The 14,611-nt window shown below is 54.5% G+C and overlaps 2 protein-coding genes across 2 annotated transcripts; one reads left to right on the forward strand and one right to left on the reverse strand.

The window, feature by feature from the left end:
- Positions 1-361: 361 nt before the first annotated feature.
- Positions 362-1,403, forward strand: LOC125550651. The gene has a single exon (XM_048713692.1). It carries the CDS (start codon positions 378-380, stop codon positions 1,239-1,241), a length of 864 nt encoding a protein of 287 aa, XP_048569649.1. The 5' UTR covers positions 362-377; the 3' UTR covers positions 1,242-1,403.
- A 10,560-nt stretch (positions 1,404-11,963) lies between these two features.
- On the reverse strand, positions 11,964-14,313 carry LOC125553537 (cyclin-A3-1-like). The gene is made up of 8 exons (XM_048717307.1): positions 13,702-14,313; positions 13,381-13,613; positions 13,216-13,291; positions 13,037-13,113; positions 12,899-12,932; positions 12,638-12,787; positions 12,414-12,548; positions 11,964-12,326 (listed from the first exon to the last, which is right to left on the reverse strand). The coding sequence occupies exons 1-8, from the start codon at positions 14,050-14,052 to the stop codon at positions 12,255-12,257; spliced, it is 1,128 nt and encodes a 375-aa protein (XP_048573264.1). The 5' UTR covers positions 14,053-14,313; the 3' UTR covers positions 11,964-12,254.
- Positions 14,314-14,611: the final 298 nt, after the last annotated feature.

Raw genomic sequence — 14,611 nt, forward strand, 5'->3', positions numbered from 1 at the left:
CGTGCATGAAAGGAAAAGGCAGCGCTAGGCCGCTAGCTACAGTGGCGCGGTCACAACAACTCTCAGCTCCATCGATCAATCGCAAAGACACTACGAGCGTACGTACCTACGTACGTACTCCTACATGGCTACCCTAGCAGCAGCATGAACCTACCTAGATGCTACCTAGCAATGGAAGGCGCCCAGGTGGGCATGGCGAGCATAGGACTAGGACTAGGAGAAGGTGACGTGAGCACGCACTGCCACTGCTCCAGATCCTGACGTGAAAGGAGGAAGAAAGAAGAGATATCACATGCAAGTGGAAGAGAGATTAGAGTTGTCTAATGCTCCGACCTGATTGGATTCCTCACAAAGACCATCCACAGGCCTTGTCCCGGATGCCGGATCCCCTCTATAAAACACCCGCCGCGAACCGGAAGCAGGCGCCACGCCAGAGACACACAGCACAACCAGAGCTATCGCGGCTGGCACTAGTGCGTGCCCTGCACCAACCAACTGAGCACAGGGTCGCCGTCGGCGGGAAGACCCGAGAAACGCTAGCTCTGGCTAGTTGCATGCAGGACCGGGACATGGGGCAAACGGGAGAGGCGGTGAGCGTCAGCCCGGCGCGGCTGCTTACCGCCGCCGGCGAGCAGCAGGGCGACGCGGCGTCGTGGCTCGACCTCACGCTGGGCGTGAACTGCTCGCAGCCACCGGCGGCGGAGGACCCCTCGTCGTGCTCGGACGAAGAGCCGGCGGCCAAGCACAAGCAGGAGCAGCCGCCGCCGCCTCCTCCGGCGGCCGCGGCAGCGCCGACGACGCCCCACAAGGTGTTCTCGTGCAACTTCTGCATGAGGAAGTTCTTCAGCTCGCAGGCGCTGGGCGGGCACCAGAACGCGCACAAGCGGGAGCGCAGCGCCGCCAAGCGCTCGTCGTCGCTGTCCTACCACCACGCGCACCACCAGCGGATGGTCATGGCCGGCCTGCCGCTCGAGGCGCACGCCGCGCTCGTGCGCGCCCTCAGGGTCAACCCGGCGGGCTCGGCGGTCCACAAGCCGGTCCGGCAAGAGGCCACGGCGCCGAGGCTCCACGACGGCGTGGTTGGCCCGTGGCCGCCGCTCGTCTACGAGGAGGTGCTCGGCTCCACGTCGTGGCCGGGGAGCTTCAGGATGAGGACGCAGACGGAGCCACCTTCCTCGGACCCGGAGCAGCAGCTGCTACCAGAGCAAACCAAGAAGATGGACTTGAGCCTTAGGCTGTGAATCGGTGATAGATCATAAGTAGATGGTGATCGTAGAGGTGCGTAGAGTTAGCTAGCTTCTTCTGTTAATTAATTTGATTTGACCAGTAATATATAAGTAACATCGAATGTACAATTCTCGAGCTTGCGCTTGTTCTAATTAAATAGTTATTCAAGGAACAAATGACCTGCCGTCAGTTAAGCCTACATGCATCTTCAGACATTTTCACCGAAAACCAGTAGTCGTTTTAAAAGTTTTGTTATTCTTCTGCCCGATGCGAAAATATGTACCCCCTCTGCAAACTTTTATAAGACTTTTTAAAAGTTTACACAGGTAGTGGTAGTTAATAATGTTTTCTTGGGTAGTTTTAAAAGTTGGACTTGACAATTCAGCCAGCAACGTCCCCTCACTATGCTTAACCGACGCGGCACTAAAGTCAGGAAGAGTCGGTCTCTCAGTTTATGCTTCTTTGGGGCATCCTCTATTGCTAAATAACTATAGCTCACTATCTATTTGCTCTTTTCATGGGCTATGCCACATCAGCAAGTCGTATTTGTTAGTATAAGTCTTTTTAACTAATCTATCCATGCACCCATACTATACCTAGACATAAGTTGTTTGTATGAATTTTCATATGATCAGGGATGGTGTATGTGTTGGACACTTGAAGCAAATATATGTACTTTATTCTTCACATTTTGTTTAAAGAATGATATTATGTTAACTTTAATTCAAAACTTTTTCGTTTTTTATAGGTCATTTTGTCATATGCTTCATATGTTTTCTTATTTATTTTAATATAAACCAACAACACTCTTTCATTTACTTTTGCATTAGCTTCAGTGGTTTTTATAACATATATTTGCACATTTGTTTTAACAAGGTTTCCGCAACATTGACTGAAGGTATCATCTTTCCCGCAAAAAAGAAAGAGTGAAGGTATCATCTAGTATAAAAAATGTGCGTGCACTCTGTCATAAAAGTGGTGATGGTTGTGTAAAAGTTAAACAGTTTAATTATTACCCAGTAATATCACTAAATTTGTGAAGTGATCCCTTGGCTATTGATACCTTGGAAAACCCCAGAACTTGATACTCTTATCTATTTATTTATTTACTTTATAAAACAACTAATTTATTTAGATTAAAAACATAACTGCTCCCCTTTCAAAAAAAATAACAACTGGCGTTTTAAAATGAAGACCCTGCAAGATATCAAAACAAAACTCCCCATCACCCGCGAGCAGTCGGTGATGAGGTCTCAGTTCGCATCGGAACAATGTTGCTGCAGAAAGGATCCAGCAGCACCGCCTTGAGGACTCCACCCAAGGAATCATTCTTGAAGTTCTCAAGCTGCTTGAGCCACCCGGGTTGTCCGTATCCGATGTCGATAAGTTTGCCTTGGTTGTGATGGCTTGCGAAGGAACATTCCTCCGGATAGAGGGGAACTCCATCCAAAAGGAAACTAACACATCACACAGTCAAATTAAAGATTCAACCGACTAAGACCAACCTCCACGTGTTCCCCACTGGTAGCTAATGGCACAACGCCGGAACAGGGATGGGACGGAGAGGACTCGTTCGCCGAAGAGGACCGCCTCCTCGACTCCCTCCCCTGAACACCCTTATACCTATCTATAGCACCCCAAGGCTGGATCGAGGCTCCTCCACCGCCACCCAACACCATGGAGGGCGCCGAAGACGAGGGGGCGCCTATCTACCTAGTTGGGAGCGGAGGAACCAAAATTTTCTCCTATCGGCTAGGTTTCCAACTTGATACCCTTATCGGTAAAAGGTTATTGGTTTATTGGGTGATAACTTGATCCATTGTATGACACATCATGACGACGCGGTAAATTAGTGTTTGATCATTTATAAGTATGAAAAAGTTCATCAAAACATATCTTGTACGCAAATGAAAGCTTTGTCAAGACAAACAAATAAATCATTGGTTAAATACATAGTATGGGAAATTCCTCCGTCATGGTTAGACGGGGGCACGGTGGACCACACCAAGTGATCTCCTTTCATATAGGGGCCCATGCCCATTTATCCTCTTTTTTCTCCTTTTTCTGAAGTTCTCAAAATTGAAAGTTCGGAATTTGTGGAGGTTCAAGTTTTTAGAAGTTCATTTTTTAGTTTTCTAAAAGTTTTTAGTTCATTTTTTCATAAAGCAATCGCTATACAGGTCGACCAAGTATTATCGCTCGCTGCTGGTTTCAATGCTACTGTGTATCGGTTTTCTACGCATTTTGTCTTGGTTTTTTAGTTTTAACAAAAAAAATGAACCAAAAAACGGATAGATCGACACTTTTTTTTTTGAGGATCAGATAGATCGACACATCAGTGAGCGAAAAGAAAATAGGCTCGAACCCGATCGATACATTGACCACGCCCATCAGGCCCATCAAACAGACTTTCTTCTCCCCTCAAAAAAAAACTCGGTACGCCGCCACCCAGTTCCCAGCCGCCGCCGGTGGTTCCAGGAGGAAGTACTCAACACTCATGCCCGGCTTAAGGTATGACAGACGCCAACCATGGCTCGTCACACAGACTAGCTCCTACCCTATTTTTGCTACTATCTGAGGCCTTGCTGTCTCGGGTATCCATTTTGTTTTAATTTTGAAGGCAATCACAACGCAAAATTCATGAGCGGTGAAACATTGAGTCAAGTAGAAAAAACTCATGGGTGAGCCTACATGCTAATGCCTATCTTTCTTCACGTTTGTAACTCTCACTTTGGAATCTGAAGCAACATAAACACTGCACTGAAGAAAGACAAATAGATGAAGCTTCCTCCTGAAAGTCATGGCTGATTTCGAAGGAGAAACCTGCTGCTTCCCGTGTAAATACATGGGCCTTCCTCTTGGGCTGCGCAACCCGAGACGTGCCGATTTCCAAGCTCTCATTGACAAGATTATTGCTCGGCTCGCAAGATGGAAAGGGAAACTTCTCAACAAGGCGGGCAGGCTAACTCTCATCAACTCTGTGCTCACCTCTTTGACCACTTATTTCTTCACTATCTTCCCTCCTCCAAAGTGGCTCATCAAGAGAATTGACAAGATTAGGAGAGGGTTCCTATGGAAAGGAGATGAAGATGCAACTGGTGGAAACTGTGCTGTCAATTGGAGACAAGTGTGCTCCCCAAAGAACTATGGAGGGTTGGGCATCAAGAATCTGGATCTCTTCAGCAGAGCCCTTAGGATCAGATGGTTGTGGTTTGCCTCGGAAAGGTCCTCCAGACCATGGATTGGATCCAACACACCATGCAGCCCTACTGATTACCAGTTGTTTAACGCATCTACCACTGTCACCCTTGGCAACGGAGCAACAACATCTTTCTGGTCCAACCGGTGGCTAAATGGCTCTGCACCAAAAGATATTGCGCCCAGGCTCTTTCCGCTGGCTGCACGTAAATGCGCAACGGTTGCTGCAACATTGACTGATGGGCGGTGGATGAAAGGGCTCCAGCGCCTAAACTCGCCTGACGCCCTTCATGAATTCATCAACCTCTGGGGCCTCATCCAGCATATCACTTTATCTAACACTAAGGACTCCATCTGCTGGAATTGGACGACTAATGGTGTCTACAGTGCAAAAACAGCCTATAATGCAAAGTTCTTTGGTACCATTGCCCAGCCGGCGCTTGCAAAGATATGGTCAATGAGAATGGAGGCCAAGGTGAAATTTTTTGCCTGGCTGTTGACGCTGAACAAGCTTCCCACTGTTGATAGACTTCGCGCCAGAGGTGGTACGCAGGCGGCGACCTGTGTGCTATGTGATCAACAGCCTGAGACGGCACTACACCTTACTACCCATTGCTCGTACAGCAAGGAGGTGTGGCACCTTCTTGGAACTGCCATTCCAACGCTACATCTGCTACCAATGCCTCCCTTCCAGGGAACTGAAGAATGGTGGATCCACTTCTCCTCCATGAGCAAACACGCTGCTGCTGCCGCTGCCTACCATGCATGGCATATCTGGAACGAATGCAACAGAAGGATCTTTCGGCAGTCCTCTAGCTCGGTTGCCGCTGTCTCATGCCTGACCTCCGATGACATATCCTTGTTGTTCTCCCATAATCAGGAAACGTAGCCATTCTGGATGTACAGCCAGAGCCTAAGGCTACTGGACCCTCTTCCTTCCATACCCCCGCACTTCTTGTAACAATTTTTTTCACTCCTAATCTTAATGAAAAGGCAGAACACCTGCCAGTTAGCCTCAAAAAAAAGTCATGGTATCCCTGGAGAAAGGGTGACAAGGTTACCAATGAACAAGAAAATAAAGAGAAATGTGTCAGCAATTGAAGCTAATCAATAGCAGGTTCATGGCTGCTTGATTAGGCGTCATATTACTACCTCATATATTTGCAGTGTTCGTTTTCAGGGTAGAACATTCAGGCCAACTGTTAGGAGCTAGGGTTCGGGCTTCTCTGGGTCGTAGGTGGTAGGGAAAAGAGGGAGCTGGGCGTGGGCTAGAACGCGGCGGCCGGCGGCAAGGCGCCATCCTTGCGGCTGGGTGGCGGCGGCGCAGGAGAGAGACGGCTAGGGTTTTAGGGTTCCGGCTCCTCTGGGAGCCGGGTAATAGAATAGTCTTATTGCTTAATCCTCAAAATAGTCTTACAACTTGTATATATAACCATAATCTGAAAATAAACTAAGATAACTTGGGCCTTAAGCCTGCCCAGTGGGCCCCCGGCGGCCATAGACCTGGCCGGTCATAACATCTCTCCCCGCCTGCGCAAACAGCTCGTCCTCGAGCTGAAAGTCGGGGTAGTGCTGGCGGAACTCCTCGCGTTGCTCCCAAGTAGCGTCCTCCTCTGGTAGTCCAGCCCACCGAATCAACACGTACCAGGAGCCTCGGCGCAGCTGAGCCTTCAGCGCCTTCTCCGGTGCAGGAAGGAGACGCCCGTCCGTGAGCGGCGGAAGCGCCGGCGGTGCCGCAGGTGGATCGCCCCGGAATGGCTTGAGCAGCCCGACATGGAAGACATCATGGATCCGTGCACCTGCCGGAAGCTGAAGACGGTACGCCACTTTGCCAATGCGTTCCAGGATAGCAAAGGGACCGGCATAGCGAGGACCGAGCTTCTTCCTCGCGCGTGGGTCCAACGACTGCGTAGAGCGGTGAAGTAGACGCAGCCATACCCAATCACCCACCGCGAACTCCGCCTCGCAATGGTGGCCATCATAGTATCGTTTGGCCAACTGCTGGGCCTGGAGGAGTTGTTGCTGGACCTCCACGAGCATCTCATCACGGCTCCTCAAAAGAGCCCCGGCTGCCTCGGTCCGCGCCGAGGCCGGATCAACCGACAGAATCGGCGGGGGCGGCCGGCCATACACCACCTCAAAGGGCGTAGCACGGAGGGCGGAGTGGTAAGAGGTGTTGTAGCAGTACTCCGCCCACGAGAGCCAGTCCACCCATGCGCGAGGGCGATCACCTGTAACACAACGCAAATACATGGCAATCACCTTGTTAACGATCTCAGATTGGCCGTCTATCTGAGGGTGGAAGGCGGTACTCAGGCGGAGTTTCATGCCCGCCAGTCGGAAGAGGTCGCGCCATACATGGCCCGTGAACACAGGATCCCGATCACTGACGATCGAAGAAGGGAACCCGTGGAGACGGACAATGCCATCGAAGAAGGCCCGCGCGACAGATGCCGCTGAATATGGATGGCCAAGGGCGATGAAATGAGCATACTTGGAGAAGCGGTCGACCACCGTGAGAATGACGGATTTGCCGCCCACCTTGGGAAGGCCCTCGATGAAGTCCATGGAGATGTCCGCCCAAACCTGAGACGGGACCTCCAAGGGCTGAAGCATACCAGCTGGTCGCAGTGTCTCCGTGTTGTTGCGCTGGCACGTCACACAAGACCGTACCCAGTCACGGACCAGGGCACGATCACCTGGAATGTAGAAGTCGGCGCGGAGGCGATGGAGCGTCTTCTGCACGCCCTCATGGCCCGCCGAGTGGGCGAGACGTAGCACCTGCTGACGAAGATCGTCGTGTGCCGGAACGAAGATGCGGCGCCCGTGGAGAAGCAGGCCGTCGGCTAGACGCCACGGCTCCTCCAGCTCGCCCGTCGCCCGCTGCTGCTGCAGGAGGAGGGCATCGGCCGCGGCAGCGGTCGCCCGGCGGATGTCGGCGTAGAGGGCGAAAGAGGGCCCGGTGATGATGCAGAAGGCAGCCCCTTCCGCCGCACCGTCGTCCACATCGGCGTCACGCCGAGACAGGGCGTCGGCGGCGGTGTTGAGGCGACCCGACCGGTACTCGACGGTGAAATCAAAGCCAAAGAGTTTACTGATACACTGGTGCTGGGGAACCGTCGAGAGCCTCTGATCCAGCATGAACTTGAGGCTGTAGTGGTCTGTGCGGATCCGGAAGGACCGGCCCCAAAGATAGGGCCGCCAATGGCGTACTGCCTGCACCAACCCAATGAGCTCACGCTCATACGCCGCCAATTTAAGATGGCGAGCAGCAAAGGGGCGGCTGAAGAAGGCGAGGGGTCCATCGCCCTGGTGCAGGACCGCACCAAACCCCGCACCGGAAGCGTCGCAGTCGACGGTGAAGGGGAGGTCGAAGTCCGGCATCTGCAGTACGGGTCCCGTCGTGAGGGCCCCCTTGAGGGCCTCGAATGCTGAAGTGGCCTCCGCATCCCAAGAGAAGGCGTCGCGACGGAGGAGACGCGTGAGCGGGGCCGCGATAAGGCCAAACTCCCGGATGAACTTCCGGTAGTACCCGGCAAGACCAAGGAACCCGCGAAGAGCCCGCGGAGACTGCGGGATGGGCCAGGCGGCGACGGCCGCCACCTTGTCGGCGTCCATGGCCACACCCTCGGCCGAGATGACGTGGCCGAGGTAAGCGACCGAAGGTGTCCCGAACGAGCACTTCGAGCACTTAAGATGAAGATGATGCGCCCGAAGCTCGTTGAAGACGATGGCCACATGCTGGAGGTGCTCTGCCCAAGAGGCACTGTAGATAAGAATGTCATCAAAGAAAACGAGCACAAACCGACGTAAGTAGGGCCGGAGGACATCGTTCATCAAGGCCTGAAATGTCGCCGGGGCGTTGGAGAGGCCAAAGGGCATCACCAAGAACTCAAAGTGGCCGTGATGGGTCCGGAACGCCGTCTTGGCGATGTCGTCGGGATGCATGCGCACCTGATGGTACCCCGACCGGAGGTCCAGTTTGGTGAAAAAGCGTGCCCCATGTAGCTCATCCAGGAGTTCAACGACCACCGGAATAGGAAACTTATCCTTAAGTGTGAGAGCATTAAGGGCGCGGTAGTCGATGCAGAAGCGCCAAGTGCCGTCCAACTTATGTACGAGGAGGAACGGCGCCGTAAAGGGTGATGTAGAGATACGGATAATGCACGCGGCAAGCATGATGGCGCACTGCCGCTCCAACTCGTCCTTCTGCAACTGAGGGTACCGATAGGGCCGTACTGCCACCGGAGCCGAGCCCGGCAGGAGATGAATACGGTGGTCGTAGACCCGGGCCGGCGGAAGGCCCTGGGGTTCCGCAAAAATATCACCGTGCTGCTGCAGGAGGTGATCCAGCAGCGGATGCTCGGCCTCCGTGGTGGCCGTGGCTAGCTGGAGTGGGGGCGACGCCGGGGTGCCGCCAACGCCCTCCCACCGGATGCGGCGGCCGAGGCGCCAGAAGGTCATCGTCAGGGCGTCGAAGTCCCAAAGGATGGGATCGAGAGTCTGCAAAAAGTCGACGCCGAGGATGAAGTCGAAGCAGCCCAAGTCGATGTCGGCACACGTGATGGTGAAGTGCTCGTCGCCGATAGTAATGGGAACGTCCCGAGCGAGCCCATGGCATCGGAGGCGGTCGCCATTAGCGACGGTGACCCGCAGTTGCTCCCCTCCCGTCGGCTGTAGTGCAAGGCGCCGCATAGTAGCCTCCGGAAGGAAGTTATGTGTAGAGCCCGTGTCTAAGAGAGCCACCAGAGTCTCGCCGTGGATCGTGACCGGGATAAGCATAGTCCGCTCATTGCGGATGCCGGCCAACACGTGGAGGGAGACGACAAGGGCCGTAGCCGGCGCGGGCGCGGGTGCCGGCGTGACCTCGGCGGCGGCTGGGTCGCCGAGTCCATCGTCGGTGGCAGCGTCCTCTGTCTCGTCGATTGTCTCCAAGTAGAAGAGGCGCGGGCAGACATGGCCCGGGGCATAGGGCGCATCACAGTTAAAGCACAGCCCCAGGCGGCGGCGCTCGAGCTGCTCGGCCTGCGATAGGCGCCGGAAGGGCCGCGTCGCGGCCGGAGTGGCCGTCGGTGAGGCGGCCGAAGAAGCTGGCGCGGCCGGCGGTGGTTGTGGAGGCACTCGGCTCCCCCGAGGTGGTGCGGGCCGTGTTAAGGCCTGGGCGCGCTGCTCGAATGCCCGAGCGTAGTACATGGCCGTCTGCAGGTTCTGGGGTCCCTTCATCTCGACGTCCACGCGGATGTGGTCGGGAAGGCTGCCGACGAAGAGCTCAGCCCGCTGTAGTGCCATCACCCCTGGTGCGTGACACGCCAGAGCCTGGAAGCGGTCGGCGAAATCCTGGACCGTGGAGGTGAAGGGTAGGCGGCCCAGCTCGGACAAGCGGCTGCCGCGCCGTGGTGGTCCGAAACGAAGGAGACACAGCTCGCGGAAACGATCCCAGGGAGGCATGCCGCCCTCGTCCTACTCGAGGGCGTAGTACCATGTCTGGGCGGCACCCCGGAGGTGGTAGGACGCGAGCCAAGTGCGCTCGGACGCAGGTGTGCGTTGCCCCCGGAAGAACTGATCACACTGGTTTAACCAGTTAAGAGGGTCCTCCGAGCCATCATACGTGGCAAAGTCGATCCGGGGAAGCGAGGTGGTGTCGGGGTCGATGCTCCAGTGCCCACCGGTTCGTCGATGCGAAGGGTCGAGGACGGCGCGCCGAACTGTAGCGTGGGCACCGCCGGGTCGCCGGCCTCCGTGTAGACCGGCGGTGGCGACGTTCCGGTGAGCCAAGCCGGAATCGGAGAGGGCGACGGTGGAAACCGCACCTGCTGGATCGGAAGCCCCCCGGAAGGGCCCTGACTCAGGCCGGCGCTAGGCGGTGGAGACGGCGTGGGGGCCGGTGCAGCCGGCGCGGAGGGGGCCGGGGCAGACCAGACCGGCCACGGGGTTGGGGCGGACGCGGCCGATGCCGCGGGTGCTGGCGCGGGCCAGTGTGGCCAGGCCGGCGCTGGAGCGCCGGGTAGCCGCCGGCGAGCGCGGCGGGCACCGAGTACCACGGGAGCGCCGGCGGCCCGGAGGGCGCAGGCGGCGGGGGCGGCTGTGGCGGTCCGTACGGGCTGGCCAGGAAGAGCCGGATGCCCTGGACCGCGACGACCAAGTCGTTGAGGACCCCCGCCATGGCCTCCAGGGTGTAGTGGGCCGGTAGGGTTGATGGCGATGGCGACGTAGCGGTGATGGGGGCCGGCTGATGGCCGGTTGACGCGCCGGGGATGAGGTCCAGCGGCGCGGACGGGAGGACCAGCGACCCCGTGGCGAGGGACGCTGACGCGGCGGTGGTGGTCACGGGCAGCGACGGCGATGGTGGTGAGGAGGACATGGTCGAACCAGAGCTGGTTGATACCAAGGTGTTAGGAGTTAGGGTTCGGGCTCCTCTGGGTCGTAGGTGGTAGGGAAAAGAGGGAGCTGGGCGTGGGCTAGAACGCGGCGGCCGGCGGCAAAGCGCCGTCCTTGCGGCTGGGTGGCGGCGGCGCGGGAGAGAGACGGATAGGGTTTTAGGGTTCCGGCTCCTCTGGGAGCCGGGCAATAGAATAGTCTCATTGCTTAATCCTCAAAATAGTCTTACAACTTGTATATATAACCATAATCTGAAAATAAACTAAGATAACTTGGGCCTTAAGCCTGCCCAATGGGCCCCCGGCGGCCATAGACCTGGCCGGTCATAACACCAACATTAGTCTGAAGTATTTGTTTATCAAGCTGCAAATGCGTAGACTAAGCAAGACTCGACACCCGGTGCATTGCAGTATGCCACTCAATTTTTTAAAAATGTATTTAATTGTTATGCCACTCAAATTACTACAGAAATATATTGATCTGTGTCAATATGATCGATCGGCCAACCCATAGTGGACAACAGATTATGTCTGTACACCTTATTTTGCCTCTGATCTAGAGTTACCCACCAAAGCATGTCAGTGGAAAATAACAATAGCAAAACTCATGGATGGACCTACATGTCAATGGCTATCTTTCTTCTCGTTTGTAACTCACACTCTGAAAACTGAACACTGCAGGGGTTACCAATGGCTATCCTCCTTAAAGTCATGGTATCTCTGGAGAAAGGGTACCAATGAACACAAGCAAATCATGAGAGATGTATCAGCAATTGAAGCTAATCCATGAAAGGTTCACGGCTGCTTTGACAAGGCATCATATTACTTCATATACTTGCAATGTTCATTTTCAGGGTAGAACATTCAGGCCAACATTAGCCTGAAGTATCTGTTTATCAAGCTACAAAAGCATACACTAATCAAGACTCTGCAAACAGTGCGTTGCGGCATGCCACTCAAATAACTACAAAAAATATATTGATGCGTGTCGATATGATCAATTAGTCAATGCATACTGGACAACAGATTTATTTCTGCACACCTTATTTTGCCTCTGATCTAGAGTTACCCACCAAAGCATGTCAGCAGAAAATAACACTAGCAAAAGACCAATAAAGACCAGGTAATCAAACATTGCAATTCTTGGTCCGGCCCAATAAATAAAGGCATTAGACTGTTGTTTTTAAGAAAGAAAAACAGCATCAGAGTGTAATGTATAGGTATGATACACAGGTACAGGTCTCCGCTTGCCTCGCCTCCTGCCAAGCTAATTTGTAATAATTTAACTCCGAAAGCACCTAGCTGAGGTTTGACATTGCCAGCACCTAAGGATCTGTGACTACCCTAGCTGGACTGACGAAGCCACTCCTGAACTTCACTCATCATGTATCACGCTCGAGGAAACCTCAGAGGGTGTTGATTTGATCTCACTGCAGCAGCACCGAGGAACACCTACTCCTTGAGGTCTTCAAAGTATGATGCAGGGATCCCAACAGGAGGTAGCAATGCAGATACGCCCTTGAACTGTTCCAGAGATGATTGCACAGTTAGATCAACAGCAGAATCATGTAAGTGATCATATCTAAAATGGGACTGCTGATGCATGCTTACCCTGTGTTGCTTGTACTTGTCCCGAATCGCATTCCACGATTGCCCTTTCCTGCTGAGCTGCAGGTCATGTATGGCGGTAATGCAATCCTTCAGCTCGGATGCGCTGTACCCGGTTACTGATTGCAACTTCTTGCTCTGCAACCACGCAAAACAAAAATGAGATGCCATTTCAAAGCAGATAGTTCAGAAGCAGAGTTTTTGAATGACATGGAACTGTTCCATACCCAAGGGTTGGAGTCTGGATTAAGGGTCAGCCGTGCAACAAACACCGCTGAAGCTGCAACAGCTGATGGCAAGAACCGGACACAGCCATAATCCAAAAGGCTCAGCTCGGTGAGATAGCTCCCCATGAACTCCAGCAACAGGCTAGGATACTGCAGAAAAAAACATGAGTTGAGTTAGACAACAATGCACATGATGAACATCAACCAATTTAACAGCAGTATGGCTCAAAGGTAGTATGTATGAGAGTAGTGGAACATTACCTTCTTCTCTTCTTGGCCAGATTTGATGAACATCCTGCAGATAGGGAAGGAAGCAAACAGAACAAGATTTAGGAACACATTCGTAGCAACAAACAGGGTTCACAACAGCAATTCAGAATAATTTGGTTTTTGATATACCTTAGGAAGGTCTTAGCGGTAGGATTGCCCATCTCAAACTTGAGATTGTTTAGTATATCCCTCTCCATCTTAACAAGCTGCACATGCCCACAAGAACCCAGATCAGCACTCTAAGCTAGCATCGACCAATTGCAAGATCTAACACAGATGAACCAAGCAAGCAAGAGAAGAACACACACCTCCTGCTTCATGTAGGTGTTGTCAGTGATGTAGCAGAAGTCCTCCACGTTTGGGGGGCTGATCTCCTCGTACTTACTGGATCCACACAACGGATCTCAAGTCAGGCTAAATTCTTGGTTTAACTGAACATTCTGCATAGAAATGGGGACAAAACGGGGGCTTACGAGGCAATGAGCATGGCCGAGACGCCGAGGAGCTGCAGCTTCTGACGGTTGAGGGAGTTGGCCGAGAGGAAGCGGTCGATGTATGAGACGGTGAGGTAGAGCGTGTCGGAGACGAGCTTGTACTCCTCGGCGACCTCGACGAGCCAGTCGACGAGGATGCCGCGCATATTGGGGGTGACGTCCACCTGCACCCTCTCGATGTAATCCGCCGCCGGCCGCCGCTTCGCCTGGACCTGTGACGCAGTCACACAGCTCGTCAGAACCCAGCAACGAGCGAGGAAATTGATTAAACCGATGTGACCGGGGAAGAACGGCGCGCACCTCCATGGATCGGAGGTAGGAGTAGATGTCGGACGCGTACGGAGCGCAGAGCTGCGGGTCGCCGGTCTCGTCGGCCGCGTCGGTCGCCGGCTTGGGCGCGGGGAGGGACTGGGACAGGGACGAGATGGACCTCTTCTTGGGATTGGCGACTTGGGACGACGGCTTCTTGGGCTTGGCGTGCGGCTGGGGGGCGCCGTTGGGGAGCGTGGGGATCTCGCTGAGCGCGACGCGCTTGCGCTTGGCGGCGACGGCGACGGCGGTGACGGCGGCAGCGCGCTTGGTGGATGCGCGGGTCATGCGGGGCGCGGCGGCGGCGGCGGCGGCGTAGGCGGAGTTCTCCTTGTCGGCCATCGCGCGGCTGCTCCTCCTCCGACTCCGGGCGCGGCGGGGCGGCGGGGGCAGGGGTATGCGGGCGGCGGCGGAGGGCAGGAGGAGGAGGAGGAGTGTGGCAGGCTCGGGCAGAGGCGATTATGTAGGAGGCGGAGGCGCGGGGGGGATTGAAATGGAGGGAGAGGAGGCCGCCATTGGCTTTTGGATTCGAAGGTTTGGGGGGGAAGCGGCGCAGCGATTTAGAAATTCGTTCGCCGATCTGGAGGATTAGGAGGGAAATTTGTTTTCGGAGGGCGTGGAAACTTGAATCGTTTTGAACGGAGGCGGGGGAAGGGAGGAGCGGGCGAGGAGTGAGCGCGCGCGAATCGTTTTTGTTTTGAGAGTGTGTAATTTTAATTGAGAGAGTGGTACGGCGTGGCGCAGGCGGGCTGTGTGATTCGTTTTCGTTTTCGTTTCCGTTTTTGGGATTTGCGCGTGCCGGCGCCGGCGCGGAACGGGCCCGCGGAGCAGCGGGCGCCTGTTTTGGGGTCGTTTTTCGCTGCTGTTTTTGGCTGCTGCTGATGGTGATGACGAGGACGTG

The sequence above is a fragment of the Triticum urartu genome, chromosome 4 (genome assembly GCF_003073215.2).
Source record: "Triticum urartu cultivar G1812 chromosome 4, Tu2.1, whole genome shotgun sequence".
NCBI classification, from domain to species: Eukaryota; Viridiplantae; Streptophyta; class Magnoliopsida; order Poales; family Poaceae; genus Triticum; species Triticum urartu.